We start from the raw sequence: 17,984 nt of genomic DNA, 5'->3' as shown, positions 1-17,984 counted from the left end.
AGCAGTTATGTGGGTATCCATGGGCGAATGAGCCCTCCAAAGGCAGTGTGGCTGTGAGAGACACATGGGTGGGGCAAACCCACTGACCATAGAATGGGCACGGGAGAGTGTTGGGACAAGCTCTCTGGTTTTAGTGTGGCAAAGAAAGTGCAAATTCCAGGAAAACCTGCTGGCTTCACAAGGTGAAGGAAAAACATGAAGATAGGGCATTCCATGGGCACTAGCTAGCAAGGTAGAGGGAGTGCAATAGCAGCACCTGCCAGGGATGAGCTAGCATGGTGGATTGAGAGCGCACACATGATGTGTGCCAGTGCCTCTGTTCCTGGAGAACATTTTAAGCCCCTGCACCTCCAGCAGATGCCTTAATTAACTAATGAATCTCCTTTATACACCTTCTGGGTGCTTTTCAGGTGGTGCTAGTAAAGGATCCACCTGCCAGTGCAGGAGACATAAGAGATTCAATCCCCAGTTCAGGAAGATCCCTTGGAGGAGGGCATGGCAACCCATTCCAGTATCGTTGCCTGGAGAATTCCATGGACAAAGGAGTCTGGCGGGCTACAGTCCATAGGGTAGCAAAGAGTTGGACGTGACTGAAGCTACTTAGCATGCATGCAGCAGGTGCTTTTCAAACTGCCGCTTTTGTGCTGGGTCCTGGGATCAGTGAATGTGCAGAAGCTCTTTCAGAGCAGACTTTCCCTTCCCTACCGACTTTGGGGTCACCTGCACAGCAGCTCCATTGGTGTTTAGATCCTTGCACTTTGGCGACTTATCTCTCTGGTGTAGATCCCAAGGGCTCGTGTACATGATGGAAGGTACAAACCCATTTTCCTTAGTGAAAATGTGAGATCCTGCCCACTGGTGGGTTACCAACACCAGGAATGGGGTATTTGCAGAGACCGCATCTCTGCTTCTCCTGCCATTTTTATGTGACCTTATAAGTCTTTGCTATGGAGGAAATATTCACCTAGATTTTGGGTCTTTTTCAGAAGAAATCGATCCACATACAGCTGTTGATTTGGTGTGTTTGTGGGTCGTGGTGAGTTTAGAATCTACCTATGCTACCATCTTGAACCATCTCCCCAAACATTTAATGTTAGCGCAATAAGACTCATTTCAAGCTTCTGATATCTAGAATTGTAAGATTATGTATTTGTTTACTTTAAGCAACTAAAGTTGGAGTATTTTATAATAGCAGTAGGAACATAATATAGACTTTTTTAATATTGTAATGTAAGTTTCCATGTTACTTTTTCCATACATCTCACCCTCTGCTCCCCTTGCCCCATTTCCATAAGTCTATTCTCTATGTCTGTTTCTCCACTGCTGCCTTGTAAATAAATTCTTCAGTGCCATTTCCCTAGATTCTGTATATATGTGTTAGAATATAGTATTTATCTTTCTCTTTCTGACTCACTTCACTCTGCATAATAGGTTCTAGGTTCATCCAACTCATTAGAACGGACTCAAATATGTTCCTTTTTAATGGCTGAGTGGTATTCAATTGTGTATATATACCACAACTTCTTTATCCATTCATCTGTCGATGGACATCTAGATTGCTTCCATGTTCTGGCTATTGTAAATAGTGCTGTAGTGAGCAATGGGAAACCCGTGTCTCTTTCAATTTTGGTTTCCTCAGGGTATATGTCAAGGAGTGGAATTGCTGGGTCATATAGTGGTTTTATTCCTGGATTTTTAAGGAATCTCCATACCATCTTCCATAGTGACTGTATCAATTTACATTCCCACCAACAGTGCAAGAGCGTTCCCTTTTCTCTACACCCTCTCCAGTATTTATTGTTTGTAGACTTTTTGATGAGGGCCCTTCTGACCAGTGTGAGGTGATATCTCATTGTAGTTTTGATTTGCATTTTTTTAATAATGAGTGATGTTGAGCATCTTTTCATATGTTTGTTAGCCATCTGAAAGTCTTCTTTGGAGAAATGTTTGTTTATGTCTTTTTCCCACTTTTTGATTGGGTTGTTTGTTTTTCTGATATTGAGTTGTATGAGCTGCTTGTATATTTTTGAAATTAATCTTTTGTCAGTTGTTTCATTTGCTGTTATTTTCTCCCATTCTGAGGGTTTCCTTTTCACTTTGCTTATAGTTTCCTTTGCTGTGCAAAAGCTTTTAAGTTTAATCCCACTTGTTTACTTCTGTTTTTATTTCTGTTACTCTAAGAGGTGGGTCACAGAGGATCTTGCTTTGATTTATGTCATTGAGTGTTCTGCCTATGTTTTCCTCTAAGGGTTTTATAGTTTCTTGTTTTAAATTTAGGTATGTAATCCATTTTGAGTTTATTTTGTGTATGGTGTTAGGAGTTGTTCTAATTTCATTCTTTTACATGTAGCTGTCCAGTTTTTCCAGCACCATTTATTGAAGAGGCTGTCTTTGCCGCATTGTGTATTCTTGCCTCCTTTGTCAAAAATAAGGTACCCATAGGTGCCTGGGTTTATTTCTGGGCATTCTATCTTGTTCCATTGGTCTATATTTCTTTTTTGAGCCAATACCACAGTGTCTTGATGACTGTAGCTTTGTAGAATAACCTGAAGTCAGGAAGCTTGATTCCTCCAGCTTCAATCTTCTTTCTCATAATATAGACATTTTTTTTCAATAAAATTTGCTTGCTAGAATTAACTTTAAGCCTCTTCATTGGCTTACCTTAGGTAAGGGCATTTTATGTTGAAAATCGACATTAAGTAGAAAAAAAATTGAAATAAAATTAAATATATTGGTGCTATTAGTGAATTCTTCATTGCATAAATATTAATTTTGCCTAACTATGATGTCTTCATAACTTTAAGATAGGATAAGTAATCTATTGTGAAAACGAAGTTACCCATTTGACTTTAAATTTTTGTGCTTATATTTCTACATCTTTATGCTTCTTGGTAATTCAGATATTCATTATTTTCATATCTATCCTTTCCAACATTCTGTCAAGTTTCCTATTACCATAAAAGAAGGAATCCTAATTGTATTTGTATGTGTATATATGTGTGTACGATTATGCCAGTTTCAAGGAAAACTGTGTGAAACACACTCACATAAACACAAACATATTTTATATACACAAAATATGAACTTCCACCCATTTTATTTATTTCTTATAGTATCCGTATGAAGTTGTATTTAGTATTCCACATTAACTTCAGAAATAAAGAAATTGAGCCCCAGGGAGCTTAAAGTTTTCACAATTACATGCAAAGCACTTAAATATATGTGCACTGTATTATTATGTACAAATGGAAACATGCAGTACATTCTCTTAGTTTTTTTTATAACTCTTATAATTCATCGAATTGTGCACTTTAAATCTGCAGTTATTGTGTCCCATCTCTCTGCAGTCTCCCTCCCTCCCCCCATCCCACTCCTCTAGGTCATCACAGAGTGCCAGGCTGGACTCCCTATGTTATATAGCAACTTCTCATCAACTATCTATTTTACACACAATAGTGTGTATATGTTGATGCTACTTTCTTGATTCGTCCCACTCCCTTCTTCTTGCACTGTGTCCACAAGTCCACTGAAACAGGTCTTTGAGAAGAAATCATTTTTAAGAAATCAAAGTTGTCCCGTGTAAGATAATGGAAAATTTTCAAACATTTCTGATTTAAACTTGGGAAAAACTTTGGGCATGTGTGAATATGGACAAAGGGGAAAATGTCTATATAAAATACAGAGTAGAAGCTTAATAAACTGAATGACAAATTGTGTCGAGGAGTTGAATTCAAAGAAATGGGCATTCAAGTAAATAAATAGAAGGAGAAAGTTCTACTTCAACAATCAAAACAGTGAGGTACCACTTCACACTGTCAGAATGGGCATCTTTAAAAAGTCTACCAATAAAAAATACTGGAGGGGGTGTGGACAAAAGGGAACCCTCCTGCACTGTCGATGGGCATGTAAGTTATTGGAGTCACTATGGAAAACAGTATGGAGGGTCCTCAAAACAGTAAAAATAGAATTGACATATAATCCAGCAATTCTACTTCTAGGCATATATCCAGGGAATAGTGTAATTTGAAAAGATATATGCACCCCAGCAGTCATTGCAGCACTATTTACAATAGCCAAGACATGGAATATATATATACATATTCAATAACCTGTGACAAAACCATGATGCAAAAGAATATGAAAAATAATGTGTGCTGCTGCTGATATATATATATATATATATATATATATATATATATATATATATAAAACAATCACTTTGCTGTACAGTAGAAAGTGATACTACATTGTAAATCAACTATACTTCACTCAAGTAAATTTTAAAAAAGGAAGAATAGCACCTTCTGCTTCTGAGGTTTTGAGCCCTATAATCATGAGTATTTCTTCAGCCCCAGGACAATTGGACCTTATATAACTGACATTCCAGTGATTCTTTTCAAAGCCCTCTTTATGTCTTTATTTCTGAGACTGTAGATGAAGGGGTTCAGCATGGGTGTGACCACTGTGTACATCACTGAGGCGATTGCACTTGAGTGTGAGCTGTAGGTACCTGTGGAGCTAAGGTACACTCCTAAGATAGTACAATAAAACAAGGAAACAATTGAGAAATGAGATGCACAGGTAGAAAATGCTTTATACTTCCCATGGGCTGATGACATTCCTTGTATGGAGGAAACTATCTTAGAGTATGAGTAAAGAATACCAGTGAGGGAAGCACCACCCAACGTCCCAGCTGCAAAATACATCACCATGTCATTCAGAAATGTGTCAGAACAGGCAAGTCGAACCACTTGATTAATTTCACAGAAAAAATGGGGGATTTCCACGTCTGTACAGAAGGACAGCCACAACATCATTAAGCTTTGGCTTAAGGAATTCAGGGCACTCATCACCCACGACACCAGCACCAGCAGTGCACAGAGCCGGGGATTCATGATGACCATGTAGTGGAGAGGCTGACAGATGGCCATGAAGCGATCATAGGCCATCACAGTCAGGAGGAAGTTTTCCAGTGCAGCAAAGAATAGGAAGAAGTATATCTGGGTGATGCAGCCTTCATAAGTTATAACTTTGCTCTGTGTCTGTATATTATTCAGCATCTTTGGGATGGTGGTGGAGATGAAACAGATGTCTACAAAGGACAGGTTGGAGAGGAAGAAGTACATGGGGGTGTGGAGATGGGTATCTGAGCTGACAGCCAGGATGATGAGCAGGTTTCCGAACACAGTGGTCAGGTACGTGGAGAGGAAAAGCCCATATATGAGAGGTTGCAGTTCTGGTTCATTTGATAATCCCAGAAGAAGAAATTCTGAAATTTGTGTATCATTCACTGGTTCCATGTGGTGGAGATGGCTACCAGGAAAAAAAATTAACATGACTAAGTTTCTCAAAAATTGTGATTGGAAACCTAATTGAATTCTGCAATATATACTTTGCATTAGAAGTCAGTATCCATAATTTGGTATGGAACTTTCCCCTTCAAGGCATGCTCTTATGCCTTCTTATTGTGCATCCAGCCTTTTGTCCAGGTTGTAAGGTATTCTACACTTTTAATAAGAAGTTACTGTGACACATTTGAGGAATGTCAGTTGAGGTCTGACCAATATCTAGGCAAAATGTACAATAGTCTCTATAGTTCTTCAGTAATGGAGAAAAAATATAAAGAAAAAAATCCTACAAATTTTCAGATGGTGACAGATGCAATGAACAAAAAGGAATCAGATATAACAAAATGGTTAAAGGTATATTATTTTTTACTCAGTCATTCAATTATACTGGAAAATATTTGATTGGAGACCTCATGGAAAAATGGGTGGGAGACACTAGGTTATCTGGTTGAAGTGTGTGCTAGTCAGAGTGAAAAGCCAGGGCAAAGGACCTGAAAAACAGTTGTTTCAGAAAGTCAAGGTTAAAAAGTAAGCCACTGTGTCCAGGGGGATGTGCAAGATGGAGAGTGATGCTAGTGTCAGAGAATTTGGAGGAACGAGGTGTCCTTCCTGCAACAGCTGAGACTTCAAGTCACAGGGAACTTAGTTCGCCATATTTTTACCTGAATTTTATTAATTTTGTTTCCAAGAGATCCAGTGATTAGAAATGAATCCCTTCCTCATTATTTTCTTTTCTTTTTTTATAATTTATTTTTATATATTGGTTTATATTATAAGGACCTCATACCGAAGATCCTTATATGGGGACTCAGGCTTCCCAAGTGGCACCAGTGGTAAAGAATCCACCTGTCAATGCAGGAGACATAAAAGACATGGGTTCAATCCCTGGATCAGGAAGATCCTCTGGAGAAGGGAATGGCAGCCCATGCCAATATTCTTACCTGGAGAATCCCATGGACAGAGGAGCCTGGCAAGGTACAGCTCATAGGATTACAAAGAGTAGAACATGACTAGAGTGGCTTAATACACACGTATGTGTACATGGGCTCAGGTATCCCTTTTCTGCCTTGGGAACTGTTCATGCTCCACAACATGCACACTTGCGTGCGCACGCACACACACACACACTCCTACTGGAGTAATGCTACTACCAGTACACTCTGAGCCACAATAATTAGGAAAACAATGACACAAAGCAAGCTGTCAATGTTTTGTCAATGTCAATGATTATCTTTCCTGCAAAATTGTAGCAACAGTACCTAAATTCCAGTCACTAAGTCTCCCATGGACCTGTGAACATGGGTGGGCCTCTTTTTTAACATGACCATTTTATGTCCAGTATTCAAAGAAAAAAAAATATCACTTTAAAAAACTGAAAGGGGGAGAAAAGGACATGTAAGGGGGAAAAAAGTTCTAATAAACTTAGGTAATGCGTAGAGTTTGTGGTGAGTATAAAGCTTCCTTAGTTTTGGTGACATTCCAGCCCCTGTTCTATCCCCATGTTACCCAGAATAACAAAGCAGCAAAAAAGCATTTTATCTAAAAAAGAAAGAAGAGATGTATTTATGTTATCAAATATCTGACAGATTTCCCATCAGGAAAATGAGCAAAGCGAATAAACCCACAATTCACAAAGTGAAATAAAGTTCAACAAAAGTGGAGGATTTAAAGAATGATTTGGTAAAAGAATTTCTAAGTGATATCAGCTGTAAAACTTTTGTAGTTTGAAATTCTAGATTTACATTTTGGATCTGCACATATTTGCTGTTTGAACATGGAGAGCCATTGGAACCTTCTAAATGTTAATATTATTACTCAAATTATTGGGATAGCAGTACTCACAATAAGATAGTTGACAGATTTAGTCTATATACGCAAAACGTTTAGAATAGTTCCTTCCTGGTAGTAAATGAATGATTTACATCACCTCTGGTGATGAGATTCGGATGATTTTTCTCTTTTTCCTCTCAAATCTTTCCATTGCTTTTCCACATCTTAGTCCCCAATCCCCAGCCTTATTTCAGTTTCTGGTCATCTTTCCCATCTATCACAGGCTGGTACAGGGCCCTCTATCCAATATTCATATTAAGCTAAAGAAGTCTTTCTATATTACAAAGCTGACTGTCCAACTCCCTGACTTAACTCTCACTAGTGACTCCCCAATAAGGAATGGACCACAAATTCCACAACTTCAAACCCCAGCCTTGACTCTCCCTGAATGAACCACCAACTTTACACTCGTGCTGCCCTTACTCACCTTCATCTCATGAATATTGAACTTGAGCCACAGATTCACTAGATGCCACAGGCTTGAGTCTCAGAGCATATATGCACCTGTTCCCTCTGCTTGGAGAGTCAATCACTGGTCTATAGGGAAATTTTTCACTTATCTCTGTATTGAAAACTCCATCTCCTGTTTTAGAGATGGAGTTTTGGACTTCTCCTACATGAACTTTAAAATTATTCCCACAGAAAAATGACAGTTTATCTAGTGATAATTTAGATAAAAGGTTATCATTGTGTGATTTTTATTAATTCAATATTTTCATCTAGACTGTGAGGGCCTTGAGGCATGTATCATTATCATACATACTCCACAACCCCCCAAACTTAGTTTAGTTGGGAAAAGTAGCTGAATAAATAAATTATATATTTCATAAAGCAATAAAATAATATGTTCTCTCAGAAACTGTGGATGATTAGGGAAGAAAAAGAAGCAGGTAAATGCTAATGTACGTATGGGAGGCATGCTGGAGGAATGTTTTCCATATTCTTAGATTCAGATTTATTAGAGTGTCAGACTATAGTTTGTAAAAATAAAATAGGATATAACAAATTAAACACAGAAGGATAGAGTGCATTGTATTAATACATGTAAGGAGTTTATTCTTTTTGTCCAGCAGTTCTTGTGTGTGTATGTGCATACACATGGGTGCATGTGTGTTAAGTCACTTCAGTTGTGTTTGACTCTTTGGGACCCTATGGACTGTAGCCCCCCAGGCTCCTCTGTCCATGGAATTCTCCAGGCAAGAATACTGGAGTGAGTTGCCACACCCTCTTCCAGGGGATCTTTCCGACTCAGGGATCAAACACATATCTCTTCTGTCTCCCGCATTGGCAGGTAGGTTCTTTACCACTAGTGCCACCTGGGAAGCCACATGCACAGGTGTATTCCTTGGTTGCCTGTGCACACAAGCTGGATCACATGTAAAAGGTGTGTTTTACTCTGGGACACATTCTGAAAAGCTTCTTATCTACTGCAGTTAATGCAAGAATACTTACAAGAGAGGCTAGTCCTTAAAAGGGTGAGAAGCAATGTGAATAGAGCTCAAGGGAAGAGTTCAGTTGCAGAGAGAACAGGTAGCACCATGGGTGTGGAAGTCAGACTCCAGGGACCACATGCTGATTGCACTTTTATTCCTCCACTTGCCTCATTATGGCATTCACATTAGAACCTTGACTGAATTTTTTTTCTGTATTTATTCCTGTGTATTTGGCTACACATATTTTCACACATTTCAAAGAATGAGGTAATAAGATAGTGGATGAGGATGTCTTGTCTCTCAGTTTTCTTATGTGTTATCATTGTCATTCTTGGACTTTGAGTTTAGAACTCTTTTTGCTAAAACCATTGGTCACATTTCACTTCTGTTTGTGATTCTTGTCCCAAACGCAAAGACCTCCCCACAAAATACTCTATAAAATCCTACCCATGCCACAAAACTTACTCCTTTCTCATTTGATTTATACCTAAGGACATTTTTGTCGTACATGCATTTTTTACTATACTCTTCTTTCTCCATGGAAATATGAGATCCAAAGCAGAGACCTCATCTGCTTTGTTCACTCTAGTGGTTTAATAATGGTGTGCATTTATACAGAAACAAATATTTTAGAAAATTAAATTTTCAAAATAAAAAGAACACCAAGGGAAACAAAACCAGATTAAATATATTGGATTCAAAACAAAGATATTAAGCAAAATAGAATGATATAATAAAATGAACTTCTGAAAGAAAAATATAAAGTAGTAATAGTCACATTAACACAGGTTTTAAATATAATAATATGGGTAAAAATTTAAAAGAGAATAGAAAATGCAATTTAAAAAATAGTGCAGGAAGTTGTATCTAAAATTTTAATTTCAACCTACACAAACATAAATGGATTAAAATATGCTTATGAAAAACATATAAGTGATCTTTAATTGTATGCAAAAGCACATATTCCACAAGAAGGCAGCAAATAATTGCTCTTTTTAAAATAGACTACTCACAAAAGGCAAAAGGTGGCAGAAACAAAAAACATGTGAGATTATATGGTAATGCATATAACAGGTGGCTTATTACTTCTATGGATGCATAGAAGGACTGCAAGAAAATCAAACCGGTCAATCATAAATGAAATCAGTCCTGAATATTCATTGGAAGGACTGATGCTGAAGCTGAAGCTCCAATACTTTGGCCACCTGATGTGAAGAGCTGACTCATTGGAAAAGACCCTGATGCTGGGAAAGATTGAAGGCAGGAGGAGAAGGGGACAACAGAGGATGAGATGGTTAGATGGCATCATTGACTCGATGGACATGAGTTTGAGCAAGCTCTGGGGGTTGGAGATGGACAGGGAAGCCTCGCATGCTGCAGTCCATGGGGTCACAAAGAATTGGACATGACTGAGTGACTAAACTGAAATGAACTGAACTGATGGATGCATAAGAACTTTTGATGTTTAAAAAATCAATATTGTAAAGTTAAAAAATAAAATTAAAAAATTAAAAAAAAATCAATGGGAGAGAGTATAAAATACGACCAATTGATAGATTTGAACATCCCAAACTTATAAGCTCTCATGCAACCCAACAACAGATATATTACATTTACATACATGATTTCAATTGCAAAGAGTAAAAGTTTTTTTGAAAGAATTTGTAAATCTTTGTTTAAAGAAATGCAGTTAAAAGACCAAGAATAAACAGAGAATGGGGAAGTGGCTGGAGCTTAGAGCAGTTTGGGGGTGAAATGGTACCTGAGACACCTATATGTGAGGGAAAGAGTGGGGAGAGAGAAGTTGCAGGTATCTATTTCAGCATAGAAGGCTTGTCAAGGTATTTAAAATACATCTCATTCTCCCCCTCATCCACATGTTGAAGTGTAATTCCAGGCCTTTTTTTTCAGAGCTGGAGGCGAAATATACTATAAAAGAAATGATACAGAAAAAAACCTGGAAGGAATGAAACAATCTGAATCCAGTGCATAAAGCAAAGAATATGCATAAACAGTTTGTGATAAAGCAAGTGGATAATCAACCTCCAAATATATCCAGTCTCCCAGGTAATAAACAGTTGCAAAGATAAGCTCTTTACCATCTGTCTGTTTGCATATTAAATTTAATGTTTTTTCAAGTGAATGCTCAATGTAAGAGAAAATTTTGTGAAATGTTTATCAAAAATTGTAGTTTCCAGGTAATAGCTATGCTGTTGATTTGAATCTTTGTGACACCACAGACTGCAGCACACCAGCCTTCCCTGACTTTCACTATCTCCCAGAATTTGCTCAAATTCATATGCCATCGTAAAAAGTTTTTAAATTAAAACAATGTCATTATGTCACTGCAAATTCCTTTTTATATAATAGTTTATTTTCCTACCCTAAATCTCCCTAGAAATGTTCAAATTTTACTGAGACCATTGTGCTTCCAATTTCTTCTTGAATTTCATCCAAGTATATTTTCATTCTTATCACTTAATTATCACTAATAATCTTGTACTGCTGAATCTGATAGGTGATTTTCTTTGAACATATTAAATAAATTGATTATAAATCAGTTAATCAACCATGCATGTAAACAAGGAGATCTGTTGGCTCTGAGCCAGGTATTTGGGTTTCTAAGTGACTGCAGGTAAATGTTCTTGGATTTCATTCTCTGTGGCTTTCTCCTGAAGTGTCTACTGGGCTCTAAGACTCACCTGGATGGAAAGGTTGAGATGGAGGTCACTGGGTGGAAGTCCAAAACTTCCCCAGGTGGTTGATGGTGGAGAATGAAGCTCTGTTCCCAGATAAGAAAGAAGTAAGAAGTGAAGTATGGGTCCCTGAGCCAGACTCAGGAATCCAAATGCACAAACCATGACTTCTCCAGCTCAAAGTGGAACATGCTTAGACCTAGCAGCAGTGGAGATATTTACAGCTCTGCATATCCACTGTATTTTCTCGTTAGCACATTTTTCACTGTTACTCCAACCCCAAGCACATTTCCCCCATGGGAACTTATCTGGACAGAATGGAAATTTTCTGGGCTGATTTGTTCCCAAGAGACCAGTTAGATGTCAAGGGTATCCAATGCTTATTACTACTCCATGAACTCTTCTGGATTCCAAAGTTATAACGCTGAACCTTTTTATAGTCTTGAGACAAAGATTTCTCCAAAGCTAAGTCTGATTGTCCCATTTGTTCTTTAAAAAGGTCCATCCAATGAGGACCATACAATCAGAACCCTCATTCTAAATTTTCAGAATTGTTGTTCAGAGGGGTTAGATAGATCATGTAGATACAGAAATCAATGAGGGGTAAGACTAAAATACCTTACACTAAAACCTGTAATATATTGATGAGAAAAATTGAATAAGACAAATAGATGAAAAAATATTAGGTGTCCATGGCTTGGAAGACTTAATATTGAAATGCTGATGCTACCCAAAGCATTCTATAGATTCATGCACCCTCTATCAAAATTTCCAAAACTTTATTCATAATAAAGCTCAATAAATTGAGTTCTTTAAATTGTGTAGATGAGTTGAATTCAAATAAAAGGAAATTTCTAGAAATAAATGGACAAGTTCTCCTTACAAAATCTGGTTAAAACATAGCAATTTCTGGCTCCATTTATTTAAATCCTGCAATCATGGGTAGTTCTTCAGTCCCAGAACAGATAACAATTTTATAACTGCCTTCCTAATGATTTTTTCCAGAGCCCTCTTTATGTCTTTGTTCCGCAGACTATAGATGAAGGGGTTCAGCATGGGTGTGACCACAGTATACATCACTGAGGCAATTGCACTTGAATGCGAGCTGTGGGTAGCAGCAGAGCTAAGGTACACTCCTAAACACGTACAATAAAATAAAGAGACAACTGAGAGGTGAGATGCACAGGTGGAAAATGCCTTATACTTCCCCTGAGCTGATGAGATTCTTTGTACTGAAGAAACTATCTTGGAATATGAATAAAGAATCCCACTGAAGGAACCACCACCCAATATTGCAGCTGCAAAATACATTACTATCTCATTAAGAAACATGTCAGAACAGGCAAGTTGAATCAACTGATTAATTTCACAGAAAAAGTGGGGGATTTCCAAATCTGTACAGAAGGACAATCTCAACACCATTGCACTTTGTAACAAGGAATTCAGGGCACTCATCATCCAGGACATCAGAACCAGCAGACCACAGAGCCAGGGGTTCATGATGACCATGTAATGCAGGGGGTGACAGATGGCTACAAATCGGTCATAGGCCATCACAGTCAGGAGAAACATGTCCAATACTGCAAAGAGTACGAAAAAATACATCTGGGTGATGCAGCCTTCATAGGTTAGTACTTTGCTCTGTGTTCTTATGTTCTGCAGCATCTTTGGGATGGTTGTGGAGGTGAAACAGATGTCTACAAAGGACAGGTTGGAGAGGAAGAAGTACATGGGGGTGTGGAGGTAGGAGTCTGAGCTGACAGCCAGGATAATGAGCAGGTTTCCAAACACAGTAATCAGGTACATAAAGAGGAATAGACCAAATATGAGGGGCTGCAGTTCTGGTTCCTCTGAAAATCCCAGAAGAAGAAATTCCAAAATTTTTGTCTCATTCCCTGGTTCCATGTGGTGAATGTGACTATCAAGAAACAAAAATAACATGACTAGTTTTCTCAGAAATTAGCATTGTAAACATAGTTGAAATTCTACAATTCATATTTTACATTTAATATTAATATATATAATTTTCATATGAAAAATTTCCCTCAAGTGATCCCATGTGCAATCTCTGAATACTTCATCCCACATTCAATCTTCTCTGCATAAAATCATTTATTCTAAACTTTGAAGAGAAATTATATCATATATTTGGGAGTATAAATTGAAGACTGACTAACTTCTGGATAAAGAGTATACAGTGCTAATATACAATAGTTCATACAGTTCAATGATGGAGGAAGAATAGAAGCAAATAAGAAATTATAAAAATTATCAGATAATGACAGTGTTGTAAAGCTAAAACATCAGGTATAAAAAAGAGACTTAAGGGGTTATTAATTTTTTGTGATAAACTTTCTTGATCCTGGAAACCATTCAATCCTGGATACCCAGAAGAGTAAAGAAGCAAAATGCATTTTACCAAAAAGAAAGGAATGGTATATTTATATGATCAATGTACAACATCCTACTAGAAAAATTGACAAAAGGAATAAATTAAAAATTCACAAAGGAAAGTATTGAAACTACAACAAAAATGGAAGATTTTAAAAAGTTATCTGTTAAAAATATTTTTGTACTTTTGGATCGCAGCCATTCTGACTGGCGTGAAATGGAGAGGTGTGGAGAAAAGTGAACCCTCTTACACTGTTGGTGGGGATGCAAACTAGTACAGCCACTATGGAGAACAGTGTGGAGATTCCTTAAAAAACTAGAAATAGAACTGCCTTATGATCCAGCAATCCCAGTGCTGGGCATACACACTGAGGAAACCAGAAGGGAAAGAGACACATGTACCCCAATGTTCATCGCAGCACCGTTTATAATAGCCAGGACATGGAAGCAACCTAGATGTCCATCAGCAGATGAATGGATAAGAAAGCTGTGGTACATATACACAATGGAGTATTACTCAGCCATTAAAAAGAATACATTTGAATCAGTTCTAATGAGGTGGATGAAACTGGAGCCTATTTACAGAGTGAAGTAAGCCAGAAAGAAAAACACCAATACAGTATACTAATGCATATATATGGAATTTAGAAAGATGGTAACAATAACCCTGTGTACGAGACAGCAAAAGAGACACTGATGTATAGATCAGTCTTATGGACTCTGTGGGAGAGGGAGAGGGTGGGGAGATTTGGGAGAATGGCATTGAAACATGTAAAATATCATGTATGAAACGAGTTGCCAGTCCAGGTTTGATGCACGATACTGGATGCTTGGGGCTGGTGCACTGGGATGACCCAGAGGGAGGGTATGGGGAGGGAGGAGGGAGGAGGGTTCAGGATGGGGAACACAGGTATACCTGTGGTGGATTCATTTGGATATTTGGCAAAACTAATACAATATTGTAAAGTTTAAAAATAAAATAAAATTTAAAAAAACAACAAAAAAAATATTTTTCTAAATAAGATCAAGTGCAAAACTTTTATAATTTGGAGCTCTTTCTAAGTGATATCAAATGCAAACCTTTTGTAATTTGAAACTCTGGTTTTGAGTTTTGGTTCTACACATATTTGCTGTTTGATTTTGGAAAGTCACTGGAAATATTCTAAATGTTAATATCCTCACCCAAACAATAGGAATAGCAGTATCTATCCTTTTGGAGTAGCTGACAGATTTAGTGGTGGTGGTTTAGTTGCTAAGTCACAGAAGCCTGGCAGATTTAATCAGTACACATAAAAAGCTTTGCATAGTTCCTTCCTGATAGTGAGCTTCTCTGGTGGCTCAGTGGTAAAGAATTAGCCTGCCAATGCAGGAGCCACAGGAGATGCAGATTTGATCTCTGGGTAGGGAAGATTCCCCTGGAGAGGAAAATGTCAACCCATTTTAGTATTCTTGCCGGAATAATCCCATGGATGGAGGAGACTGGTGAGCTATAGTCCATGGGGTCTCAAAGAGTCAGACACTACTGAGCAGGCACATGCACTAAACTACAACTACTTCCTGTTAGTAAGTGGTTACCTCTGGCAATGAGATTTGACTGTTTTTTTTTTTTTTTTCCTTCTTCATCTCAAATGTCTCCATTGCTTTCCTATTGAGGTTCCTAATACCACCTGTCTTTCACAGGCTGGTACCCCTGTAGCCAGTATTTATACTGACCCATAGAAACCTTTCTATATTACAAAGCAGACTGCCCAACTCCCAGACCTTAATCATCTCCCAGTGTCTCCCCACTGGAGGATGAACCCCAAATCCCATAATTTCAAACTCTAGGCTTGACTCTTAATATCTGAATCACCAAGTTCATCTCCTTGTGCTACCCTCACCCACATCAATTTCATAAATATTGATCTTCAGTCACAGCATCACTGGATATCACAGGCTCAAGACTCAGAGTCTATGTGCATCTGTTTCCCTCTGCTTGGAGAGTGAACTACTGGTATATTTAGAACTTTTTATTCACCCCTATCTTCAAAATGTCATCTTCTTTATTAGACTGCTTATGTAATCTCATTCATGAATCATTTTAAAAAATATTCCCACATATAAAGAAGTGTTTCTCTTGCAATAATTTGTAATTTTTGTTTAATCATATACCTATTATCCTCTCTAGACTGTGAGTGCCTTGAGGCATTTATTAATATCATGCATACTCCTCAACACCCCAGACTTAGTTTAGTTAGGAACAGTAGCTGAATAAATATACATTGCATAAAGGAATAAAAGAATATGTTCTCACAGAAGTTGCTGATGATGAAAGAAGAAAAAGAAGCTAAGAAATACTAACATAGGTATGGAAACATGCTGGAGAATATTTTCCATATTCTGAGATCCAGGTCTATTAAAGGGTCAAACTATGTGATTTGTAAGAGTAAAATAGAATAGAATAAATAAAACACAAAGGAAAATATCAGATTGTATCATACATAATAAGGGTTTTTTGGTTCTCTTTGTTCAGATGTCCTGGAGAAGGAAATAGCAACCCACTTCAGTATTTTTTCCTGGAAAATTCTATGGACAGAGGAGACTGGCAGGCTACAGTCCATGGAGTTGCAGAGTCGGACACAACTGAGCAACTAACACACTTGTTCAGATGTGTTTGTGTCTGTATGTGTGTGCATATATGCATATGTATCTATTTCTTGCTTGCCTGTGCACACATGCTAGATCACATGTTCAAAACATGTAGACAGCTTGGACACTTCAAAGAAGTTTCTTCTTCACTGAGATAAATGCAAAGATAGGAAAGCAATCTTGTTGAGGGAAAGCAATACAAATAAACAGCTCAACAGAAGAGGCAGGTTACAGTGCAGCATGGGCACTGAAGTGATCTCAGACTCAAGGGATGCCACACTGACCACACTTCTTTTCCTCTTTTTACAACATCACAGTATCCACATGAAGCCCCTGGTTGAATTTCTATTTCATATTTGTTCCTGTGTATTTGACTACATCTATTTCTCTATAGTTCAGTGGGCCTCTCTGGTAGCTCAGCTGGTAAAGAATCTGCCTGTAATGCAGGAGATCCTGGTTCGATTCCTGAGTCAGAAAGAACCCCTTGAAAAGGGATCGGCTACCCATTCCAGTATTCTTGGGCTTCTCTCATGGTTCAGATGGTAAAGAATCCACCTGCAATGTGGGAGACCTGGGTTCAATCCCTGAGTCATGAAGATCCCTTGGAGGAGGAAATGGCAACCCACTCCAGTATTCTTGCCTGGAGAATCCCATGGACAGAGGAGGCTGGTGGGCTACAGTGCATGGGGTCTCAAAGAATCAGACACGACTGAGCAACTAAGCACCTGTGGCTCAATAGAGGATGAAGCTGACCCTTCTGTTAATTTTCTTATGTGTCATGTTCTTTATAATTTTGGGGCTTTGTTTTTGTTCTTTTTTTTTTTTTTTTGTAAAACCCATTGGTCACACTCTGCTTCTCTTTTTTATACTTCACTTCTTTTACTTACTTAAATTTTTAAAAAATTATAATGGAGTGTAGTTGATTTACAATGCTATACTAGTTTCAAGCATACAACAAAATGATAAGTCAAACAGAGACATATATCCATTCTTTTTCAGGTTCTATTTCACTTTCTGATTCTTGTCCCAGATGAGGAAGCCGCCTCACAGGGTGATTTATAAAATCCTATACATGCCACAAAATCTACCCTTTCTTTCATTTGGTTTATGCCTATGGGCATTTTGTAATACACACATATATTTTATTGTAATCTTATTTCTCCATTAAAAAAAAAAAAAAAGGAGATCTGAAAACCATGGACCTCACCTGCTTTCCTTGCTCTTGTGGCTTCATAAAGGTGTGCATTTATATAAAATGGATTTTTAGAAAATGGAATTTATGAAATAAATAGAATAGCATGCTAAATATAGTGGCTACAAAACAACTAAACAAAATTGAATAAGATAGTAAGATGAATTTTTGAAAGAAATAATATATAAAATAACAATAGTCAAATTTACACAAGTGAAATGAAATGAGCAAAAACAAACAAACAAAAAAAAGAATAGGCTTTATAATTTAAAAAATCATTTAAATGATTAATGATTTTTAATCATTTTTAAATCATTTTTTAATCAAAAAATCATTGATCAGTAAGTGGTATGCAAAAATAGAAATTCAGTCTAAATACATATGTGAGTGAAAGCTGCTCAGTCGTGTCTGACTCTTGGCGACCCCATGTACTGTAGCCTATCAGGCTTCTCTGGCCATGGAATTC

The 17,984-nt window shown here is 37.6% G+C and overlaps 2 protein-coding genes across 2 annotated transcripts; both read right to left on the bottom strand.

Moving 5' to 3' along the window:
- Positions 1 to 4,367: 4,367 nt before the first annotated feature.
- LOC129624597 (olfactory receptor 7A17-like) lies at positions 4,368 to 5,318 on the bottom strand. Its single transcript, XM_055542765.1, has one exon. It carries the CDS (start codon positions 5,298 to 5,300, stop codon positions 4,368 to 4,370), a length of 933 nt encoding a protein of 310 aa, XP_055398740.1. The 5' UTR covers positions 5,301 to 5,318.
- A 6,925-nt stretch (positions 5,319 to 12,243) lies between these two features.
- LOC129624579 (olfactory receptor 7A10-like) lies at positions 12,244 to 13,248 on the bottom strand. Its single transcript, XM_055542684.1, has one exon. The coding sequence runs from the start codon at positions 13,246 to 13,248 to the stop codon at positions 12,244 to 12,246; it is 1,005 nt and encodes a 334-aa protein (XP_055398659.1).
- Positions 13,249 to 17,984: the final 4,736 nt, after the last annotated feature.

The sequence above is a fragment of the Bubalus kerabau genome, chromosome 1 (genome assembly GCF_029407905.1).
Source record: "Bubalus kerabau isolate K-KA32 ecotype Philippines breed swamp buffalo chromosome 1, PCC_UOA_SB_1v2, whole genome shotgun sequence".
NCBI lineage: Eukaryota > Metazoa > Chordata > Mammalia > Artiodactyla > Bovidae > Bubalus > Bubalus kerabau.
Note: the sequence above shows the minus strand (reverse complement) of the source record. Positions and strands in the feature narration are given on the sequence as shown.